The sequence below is a fragment of the Mandrillus leucophaeus genome, unplaced genomic scaffold (assembly GCF_000951045.1).
Source record: "Mandrillus leucophaeus isolate KB7577 unplaced genomic scaffold, Mleu.le_1.0 Scaffold702, whole genome shotgun sequence".
NCBI lineage: Eukaryota > Metazoa > Chordata > Mammalia > Primates > Cercopithecidae > Mandrillus > Mandrillus leucophaeus.
This window is the reverse complement of record NW_012107609.1, coordinates 255,192-264,948: the sequence shown is the minus strand read 5'-3', so window position 1 is coordinate 264,948 and position 9,757 is coordinate 255,192. Positions and strand designations below refer to the sequence as shown.

Below are 9,757 nucleotides of genomic sequence, written 5' to 3'. Positions count from 1 at the left end.
GGGCCTTGGGAGTCTGGCTGCCACACAGGAGGAAATGACAGCTCCACTCTGTCACTGAACCTGAGCTCAGCAGCAGCCTTGAGTGTCCTGGCAGCCACGTGGGAAAGGGACTCTGCTCAGAACACACATGCGGGAGCAGAACACACTCCTGCTCTCCAGCCCAGCGCCGAGCCCATCACAGGGGCAGGTGTCCTGGGCCTCCGGTCTCAAGGGCATCATTTCTGTGCAGGCAACAGTCACTGGACTGTCCTTTCACACCCTCTGGACACACAGACAACACAAGTGGTTCCCAGAAGCCTCTGTGTCCTGTCAGGAGGTAACAGGTGGGGGTGGCTGTCCTCTGTGTCCCATCAGGTGGTGATAAGCAGGGGTGGCTGTCCCCTGTGTCCTGTCACATGGTGACAAGTGGGGATGACTGTCCCTCTGTGTCCTTCCAGGTGGTGACAGGTGGGGGTGGCTGTCCCGTGTCCCGTCAGGTGGTGACAGGTGGGGGTGACTGTCCCTTGTGTCCTGTCAGGTGGTGACAGGTGGGGGTGGCTGTCCTCTGCGTCCTCCCAGGTGGTGACGGGGGGGTGGCTGTCCCCTCTGTCCTGCCAGGTGGTGACAGGTGGGGGTCGCTGTCCCCCTGTGTCCTCTTATGTGGTGACAGGTGTGGGTGGCTTTCTTCTGTGTCCTCCCAGGTGGTGGCAGGTGGGGTTGAGTGTCCCATGTCCCATCAGGTGGTGACAGGTATAGGTGACTGTCCCTTTGTTGTCCTCCCAGGTGGTGACAGGTAGGGTGACTGTCCTATGTCCTGTCAGGTGGTGACAGGTGGGGGTGGCTGTCCCCTCTGTCCTCCCAGGTGGTGACAGGTGGGTGACTGTCCCCTGTGTCCTGTCAGGTGGTGACAGGTGGGTGACTGTCCCCTGTGTCCTGTCAGGTGGTGACAGGTGGGGTGACTGTCCCCTCTGTCCTCCCAGGTGGTAACAGGTGGGAGTAGCTTTCCTCTGTATCCTGTCGGGTGGTGGCAGGTGCAGGTGGCTGTCCTCTGTGTCATGACCCCACCTGTGTGATGGCAAGGCCAGGCTCATCTCCAGAAACCTCAGGTCAGCGATCCCCACCGAAGCCTTTTAACATCATGGCAGAATCTGGAAAGTCTGTTTTATTTCATTATCTGAAATACTTTTAAGAGCTGATAACAGTAGCATTAGACTGATAGTTACACGCATCTGGGACATCCTGGCACCGGTGCATAAACGTCAAAGCCATTTCCATCATTTAACTTGTCCAGTCCTTTCAACAACCTTCTGTGCTGGGCGTGATGACCTGCTGTCTGCACAGATAAGTAAACTGAGGCACAGGTGCCAGGACCCTTGCCAAAAAGTGAGGGAGCCAGAGGTTCTAACCCAGGGCCCCGGCCCCGAGCTCACCCTTGCCCTCTCCCATCCACTTGCTCCCTCCACAACCCCGATGCCCGGCCCTGGGTGGAGAAAGTACAGGGAGGGCCTGCAGCTGCCCAGCAGTGTCCCAGCAACAGGACCCGGAGCAAACCAGGCCTCGGCATGGGTGCGGGATGAACTCAGGGCACCGGTGGGCCGTTGGCTGTTTTTGGGTAACTGACCTACAGGTGATTTCTTTTTCCTTTTCTTCCTAAGCTTTAAAAATTACCATTGTGATATGATAGAACTTTTCAGAATTTTAGATACAGTTTCTCTGTGTGAACAAGGCTTAGCGGATATGAGAATGTTTCTGTAGCTTACAGGTCATAATACTATCTTTGAATACACATATTGAAAAGCCACTTAAATATTAACCTTTGATTCTGAACTAGGATGAGCTTAACGGTGGGGATCTGCAGGGCGTGGCTGGCTGGAGCCCGGGGCCGGCAGCCATGGCTGAGGGCATGTACTTCAAAAGGGGCGTTTCTGTCCCACTAATACTGTGTAAACATGTACGCCATCCAATTTTTAATCAAATAAAATGTTCTGTCTGATGGATCCCTTCATCTGTATGACAAACAGTTTTAAGTAAAGAGGATCTCGGCTTGCAGAATAAGTAAAATTGTTTAAATTCTAGATGAATGTGTTCAGTGCTTGATGGGCTAATGCTGGCTGGATTTGTGAAGGTCAGTCATATACATGGAAATTCTTCTGCATTCACCTTAGGAGAGTGATATTTTTAGGCAAACAGAGCTTGCGATGTTTTCTTTCCATGCCACCTGCCCTCTTGGTGTCTGGCCCTGCGTCCTCAGAGGACTGTGGTGGGCTGGTGTTCTTGGAGAGGAGGCCTCTCCAGGACCACCAAGAGGCCTAGGGTGGGCTCTTCTAGTGGCATGAGGGCCACCCTTTATTCATGTAAGCGTTGTGAGGTGGGAAGGGAGGCCAGGCAGGGGAAGGGTAGAAGAACGCCTGTTGCTTGGGTTGGACACTCGATGAACTTTCACCACTGGACATAGTGTGAACATCGGAGAGGCACGTTCAGCTATCACGTTCCACTCTCCCATTCCCCGGAACTCGAATTCAAGCCTGTGTAAGCAAAGGTTCTGTGCTGCCAGGCTGGGCCTTTGCCCAGGGAAGGCACAAGAGAGTGAACGCAGGGCCGGCCGCTGGGCCTGGTGACTGGGCTGCTCAGCAGTGCCCACAGGGCGTTCCTTGGGGTGTGGCCTGGGCTGGGGCAGTAGGCTCCCTTGGACAGGGCTGTGTCTGGCTCACATGAAGCTGCCCTTATGGAACGGAGTGCAGTGGGGTGTTTGTGGTCCTGCTGCCGTTGGCTGGGCGCAGCCATCCCTGCCAGCTCCCCCGACCTGTGCCCTGGGCCCTGCTGCACCTGGATGGGTGGGGCTCTGGGGTTGGCGGGGGAGTGAGGCCACCAGTCTCCTCTGCTGTGGCTGGTGTGGGGGCCAGTGGGGCGCAGAGCTGCTCACCCGGCTGACTCCCCCTTGTGCCCTGCTGGCCTCTGAGCTGCTTCTCTGGGGCCTCTGTGAGTGCCGTGGCCGTGAGGACCAAGTCTCTGCCCAGCTGGGGGGCGCCCCTGCCCCTGCCCTGCTGCAGCTTGGGCCACCAGGAATCCTGACGGATGCGGGGATGCAGCCACTGACACCCAAACACCGGGGCGTTTCACCCAAGTGTAAAAGTCTACACTTCCGGGCTTCTCAAACAAAAGAAAACAAAGGAAAACTTCAGATGCCCTGTCGATGGGCGTGCGTGGCCGTGCTGAGCCGCTCTTCAAAGCCGGCAGCATCTGTCTGGCCTGTGCTCTGCCCACTGCCCACAGGTCCTGTCCTCTGGCTTGCCCTGTCCTCCCTGGCCGGCTGCGCTGGTGTCTGTGATGCTCCGTCCTCTCTGTGGAAGTGCAGGGCAGCACCTTAAAGGCTGAGCGCATCCCACACAGTGGGGCTGGAGCTCGGCACCTGCGGTTCACCCCAAACACCGCCCTCCCGGTGTGCACAGCTGCTGCTGCCCCTGCTGCACCCCAACACGTGGGGAGCTGGTCTGAGCCTGCCGCACCTGCTCCCCTGTGATCTCCCTCTGCCACCCCCATCTCGGGCTCCATGCCCCTTCCTCAGTCCTCCCTGCCCGGGGCTGCTCTCCCGAACTCAGCAGAGCAAGGCTGGCCAGGAGTAAGGACAGGGGCGACCACAGGTCCCAGAAATCCTGAATCCAGGGAAACCCCTCAGTCCGGGGCAGACTGGAATGGCCGACCACCCTGCCTAGGGGAGGGCCCTCCAAAGTCTTTGACCCTGAGCTAAGTTCTCTCTGCTTCTCTGAGTCTCTTCCTGTCTCTCTGCCCCTCTCTCTGTCTGAATATCTGCCTGCCTCTCCCACACACACCTGAGACACAGGTCTCACAGAATAGCCCTTGGCCCTCTCTGCCAGGAGGGTGGTTCTCGGAGGTTCCTGTCCTCTGTGGGGATGCTGACAACTGTGGGTCATGGCTGGTGCCACGGTTCTCACTCTTGGCCGCACAGAGCAGCTAGGGGCTGCAGGTCAGGCCCTGCCTAGCTCCGCATGGCCCTGGTTTACTTAAGTGACAGGCTGGGGTGAGGGGAGGAGAAGGCCAGGGTGTGACCATCGGTTTCATTTCTGCTTTCCCCTAGCTCCCTGAGTCAGGCACTGGCAGAGTGGCAGCTGGTTTGTAGGACACCCATCTGTCGGTAGGGCATGAGTATCCTCGGCTCTGTCCTGCTGGGAATCATGGGTCCTGGCCGTGGCACCAGGGCCGGCTGTGTTTGTGACCTGGTGCATCCTCAGGAGAAGGAGAGCAGGCGAGGCACCAGGGAACGTAGGATTTGCTAATGAATTGTGTTTCAAAAAAGGTGGGTTTTTTTTCTGTTGTCAGACATCAGGAAACAGGTAGAGGCTGTGACCTTTGAGCCAGTCAAATGAATCTACAGAGATTAAAGGAGGATTGTGGAGTGAAAACCAAAACAAGCCAAACATAGAGGAATCCGTTTACCCTTTCAGCGGCGTATTTCACTGTTGCCGCACCTTTATTAAAATGCTTCTCTCAAAGGAAACATTGTATAGTTTTTTCCGGCTTTAAAAACCCAGGCCGTGTGTCTAAAGGTCACTTGACGAAGAGCACAAATCCGATGGTAAAGTGCAGGGCGTGGAGGGTGGGCCTCCCGTCCAGCACCAAAGCGGGCTCTGGCGGGCTCATCCCTCCCAGGGAACTTGGGTTCTGCACGGACTTAGTGTGAGAAGAAAAGACTTCTTCAGACATTTTGAAGTTAACATATTTCATTTGTATTAAAGAGCTCAACCCTCCTTGGAGAACAAGTGCTAAATGTGGCATCCACACAGCCAGCCCTGTAGGGGAATTTGAGATTGGACCAGAATGGTAGATTTGTACATGTCATCCAGGACCTTCCACCCATCCATCTGCAAATCTATCTGTCCCTCCACCCACCTATCCACTCATCCATTCCTCCATCCATCATCCATCCGTCCGTCCATCCATGCATCCATCTATCCATCCACCCATGCATCCATGCATCCATCCATCCATGCATCCATCCATGCATCCATCCATCCATCCATCCATCCATCCATCCACTCATCCATTCATCTATCTATCCATCCATCCATCCATCCATAACCTACCCACACATCCATTCACCCATCTACCCATCCATCCATCCATCCATCCATCCATCCATCCATCCATCCATCCATCCATGCATCCATCTATCCATCCACCCATGCATCCATGCATCCATCCATCCACACCTCCATCTATCCATCCATCCCTCCATCCATCCATAACCTGCCCACACATCCATTCACCCATCTACCCATCCACCATCCATCCATCCATCCATCCACCCACAAATCCACTGGTCCATCCATCCATTCATCCATCTATCCATCCATCCATAACCTACTCACCCCCTGCATCAACCCGTCCATCCACACACCACCTATTCATTCATCCATCCATCACATACCCACGCACCCATCTGTCTATCCATCCATCCATCATCAACCCATCCGCTCATCCATCCATTCACCTACCCATTCATCTGTCCACCCATCCATCCATCTATTCATCCAGCCATCATCTGCCTGCCCATCCATCCAACTATCCATTTATCCATCCACCCAACTGTAATCAACCATCCATCCACCCAGCCATCTACTCACCCCCTTTCCCTCTCACCCTCCCTCCCTTTCTCCCTTTCTTCTTTCTTTTGTCCATCCATACATCCAAGTGCCCCTCCCTCACCTGCTCCCTCAGCATCCATACATCCATTCATTTACCCATCCATCCATCCAACTATCCACTCATCCATTTATTCATCCAACCATCCACCACTCATCCATTAACCCACCTGTGCATTCATCAATCTGCTTATCCCTTTCTCTCTCTCCCACCCTTTTCTCTCTCTCCTTTCATCCATCCAGCCTTCCATCTATCCATTCATCCCTTATCTATCCACCCGTCTATCCATCCACCTGCCCCTTCACCCACCCATTCATTCATCCATCTGTAAACATATATTAAATGCCACTGTCTTCCATGTACCGGGCCTGTTCAAAACACTGGCTGAAGTGAGTGAGACTAACACAGTTCCTGCTGGGAAAAGAGACAATGAGTCATCTGCCTTCAATATGACACCTGCTGGAGAAGACCTGGGGAGAATGGGTGTTTCAAGGAACACTGGCCAAGGGCCAGAACCCGGAAGCTGGAGTGGGAGCAGACTTCCAGTGGTGATGTCTAGGGGAAGCTGACATGGCATAGGAGCTAGTGGGTTAAGGTTGGAAAGTTCATGGTGAGAACAAAAAGAAGGTAGTTCCAGATGAGGGAACAAGAGGAAGTACAGGATAGGAAGGAGAGTGAAGCCTGGGAAGGCGTCCTAAGGGCTGGTAGTGTCTCAGATACCCAAACGCCCAGGCAGGATGGACGTGCTTTCTCTAGTGCCCTGGGAACGTCCACCACAAACTGGGTGCTTGAAACAGCAGAAGTTTGTCATCTCACAGCTCTGGAGGCCAGAAGTTTGAAATCACGGTGTTGGCAGTGTTGGTTCCTGTTGAGGCTCTGGGGCAGCATCTGTTCTGTGTGTGTGTCTTCAGCCCCTGGTGACGGCTGGCAGCCCTCAGTGAGCCTTGGTTTGCAGGCGCATCTCTTGATGTCTGCCTCCGTTGTCACACGGTGGTCCTGTCCTGGTCTCTGTTTCACTGTCTGTCCTCCCCTTCCAAGGATACCAGTTGTGTTGGATTTAGGGTCTCAGTGTCTCTCCTCTTCTCTTATAGGGTCCCTGTCATATTGGATTTAGGGCCCACCCTACTCAGATATGACCTTGTCTTGTCTAATTGCATCTGCAACGACCTTATATTCACATAAGGAGTCAGGACTTCAGCCTTCTCAGGGGATACAATTCAGCTTTTCCCACCACCCCACTAGCCAGTGCTGCAGCTCACGGACCCTTCCTGCCATGAGCGCCCACTCAGTGCTGGCCCTTCCTGCTGTTCCTAGTCTCGGCTTTTATGGCCACTGCACACGCCTCTCCATGTGTCTCTGTCAGGCATGCAGAGAGAACTGTGGGGCTTGTGATTGTCTTCCTTAGGTTGGAATCCTGCAGACTCTTGAGTGGAGATTGTTGTACTCCTGACTCACTGGGACTCGCAGGAGAAAACCAGAAGGAGAGAGCGGGAAATAGGCCAAGGGAAGGGAGAGGCCGGAGCAGACGTGGTTTCAGGTGGGGTCCAGTGGTCCTGACGGGGACTCTGGACATACATCAGACTGCAGGTCTGGATGGGGGCTTTGACCTCAAGGTGGTCAGGGTCTGGCCCTGGGCCACCCTGGCACACGCTTCAATTCCAGGAGCCCCTGAACGAGGGCCCAGCTGCCCAAGGCAGGCCCTGGGGGCTCCAGGTGTGAGCTGTTGGCATGGCACCTGCAGCAGGGGGGCGTGGCCACCCCCGAGGGGAAGGGGCACCCTATGTGACAACAGGGAGGGTGGGGAGCAGCAGTAAGACTGCAGGCAGGTTCAGCCCTCGTGGTTCTCCTGCCACGGAGTTCACTCACCCATCTGAAAGGTGCGAGTGTCCTTCCTGTCCACACGCAGCCACATGGGGGCTCAGACTTTCCAAAGCCTGGCTGCTGTGATTGTGCTGCCGCGTCCTGTGGCGGCTGACTGCATTTCCAGGACAACCGGTGAGGTTGGGCCTCTTTTCATAGGTTTGTTGGCCACGTGGGCATTTTCCCTTGCTGGCAGTCATTCAAGGTTTCTGTCCACTTTTCTGATGGGGTGTCTGCCTCTTCCTTATGGACTTGTGGAGTTCTTTCTACATTCAGGGTGTAAGTGCCCCTCCCTCACCTGCTCCCTCAGCCACTCCCTGAGTAAATCACTCAGCGCGAGGACCCCGTGTGCACCTGCAGTATGTTATTCTGGTTGCCTGCAGAGCCTGCAAGCTCGCCAGCAGCCAGCGGGCATGGGGCTGGCACCAGATGCCATCCACAGCTCACACGCCGGAGAGGCGGGATCCCACATGCGGGTCCTCACTCCTCCCTGCTCGGGGACTGCTGTGCCTTTGTTTTGGGACTGGGGGAGGTCCTCAGCTGGTTCTTCCCCTGGTGCCCTGATCCTGGGTCCACCTGTGACCAGTGCCTGCAGACCCCACACCTCTGAGAAAGGCTTCAGTGGCATGGGCCTAGGCTGGACCATGACCCACTCAGCAAAGCCCAGCTGTCTCTGTGACCAATGGCCATCTGGGCCAGCCCCTGCTGCTGAGCTGCTGGGACCACAGGCAGAGGAGACCCACCCAGCCCCGGAGCCCACCTCTCCAATTGCTGGGGCTTAATACAGTTGCCCATGAGGCTGTCAGAGTCCTTCAAGTCTCAGCCCACGTAGTGACTTATGGCCACCCACATAGTATCTACCTGGACCCCAGACCTGAGTGGTCAGCAGGGATCACACCTGGGGGCTCCAGGTGTGAGCTGTTAGGGCGGCACCTGCAGCAGGGGGTGTAGCCGCCCCGAGGGTAAGGGGCATCCTATGTGACAACAGGGAGGGTGGGGAGCACCAGTAAGGCTACAGGCAGGTTCAGCCCTCGTAGGCAGCACAGCACTTGTCCTGCCACAGAGTTCACACACCCACCTGAAAGGCACGAGCGTCCTTCCTGTCCACATGCAGCCACGTGCCTGTGGCACCTGCTACAATGCAGCAGTAGCAGTGCCCCACGTGCTGCCGGGCACAGAGCCCTCGGTGTGGGGTGTGCCCTCAGGCAGTTCGGGGCAGGGCTGCAGGTGGGGCTGGCAGGAGTGGCACGTCTTATCACAGGTCACTGCCTGGAGGGGGTGGCTGCCATCCTATCACAGGTCATGCTGAGGGCACTGGCATTTACTCCAAGCACCAGGATAACTCTGGGGTTTCCTTGGGATGTGGCCTGATCTGTTGGTATCTAGAAGAATCCTTTAGGCCACAGAGCAACGAAAGACACTTGGACTGAGGGCCAGGAGCCACTAAGATCTGGGACGGAGCTTGGAAGGGGCTCTTGGGGTGGGCAGCGGCAGTGGCCAGGCAGTATGGTTGGAGTCTGGACACGTGGGGAGCCCACAAGAATGTTGACAGGCAGGTGAGGGGCTGGGGGAGAGTGGTGCAGGATGGCACGGAGGTCCAGCCTGAGCAAGTGGGCACAACATAAAGCAGGTGTCATGACCTGCCACAGGGGACCCTGCAGGAATGTGGACCTGGGTGAGGGTCACCACTGCACCCAACACTGTATGGGAGCCCAGGGAAGGGGAAACAGGTCACACCCAGCACACCTGCATGGGAGCCCGGGGAGGGGGGCAGATCACACCCAGCACACCTGCGTGGGAGTCCAGGGAGCGGGGGCAAGTCACGCCCAGCACACCTGCGTGGGAGAGTAGTGGATGTGTTACCTCTAACATCTAGGCTTTAGGGGAGGCCAGAAGGAGAGATGGGCAAGAGGCATCAGGTGAGGAAGGGCTTGCTTGGGTGGGCTGGGATGGGGCGGAAGCTGACCTCAGGGTGTGAGCAGGTGAGCTCGGCCTGTGTAAATGGATGGCGCCCAGAGGAAACGAGGCAAGGAGGCTGAGGCAGTTTTTCCGTTGTGGACGTCTTTTATTGTGCTTAGGGACCCACACGATGCTGACTAGAGAGAGGTCGACAGACACGGACAACACCTGGGTCGCTACACGGAGCCCCTCCCCAGGAGGCGATGGGGAAGCCGCCGTCTGTGTCCCTCCCCAGAAGGCGATGGGGAAGCTGCCGTCTGTGTCCCTCCCCAGAAGGTGATGGGGAAGCCGTCCTCTG

The 9,757-nt window shown here is 56.2% G+C and overlaps 1 protein-coding gene across 1 annotated transcript; it reads left to right on the top strand.

Moving 5' to 3' along the window:
* Positions 1 to 1,870: 1,870 nt before the first annotated feature.
* Positions 1,871 to 5,804, top strand: LOC105528137 (zinc finger CCCH domain-containing protein 4-like). Its single transcript, XM_011964740.1, has 5 exons — positions 1,871 to 1,930; positions 2,883 to 3,105; positions 3,330 to 3,457; positions 4,842 to 4,955; positions 5,724 to 5,804. The coding sequence occupies exons 1-5, from the start codon at positions 1,871 to 1,873 to the stop codon at positions 5,802 to 5,804; spliced, it is 606 nt and encodes a 201-aa protein (XP_011820130.1).
* The last annotated feature ends 3,953 nt before the right edge of the window (positions 5,805 to 9,757 follow it).

Excerpts from the sequence above, each read along its gene's own strand:
- LOC105528137 (XM_011964740.1), top strand. The coding sequence starts at position 1,871 with ATGGCTGAGGGCATGTACTTCAAAAGGGGCGTTTCTGTCCCACTAATA. Across the intron at positions 3,106-3,329 it reads CCGGGGCGTTTCACCCAAGT|TGCAGGGCAGCACCTTAAAG; the intron begins GTAAAAGTCTAC and ends TCTCTGTGGAAG. Across the intron at positions 4,956-5,723 it reads CATGCATCCATCTATCCATC|CATCCATTCATTTACCCATC; the intron begins CACCCATGCATC and ends TCAGCATCCATA.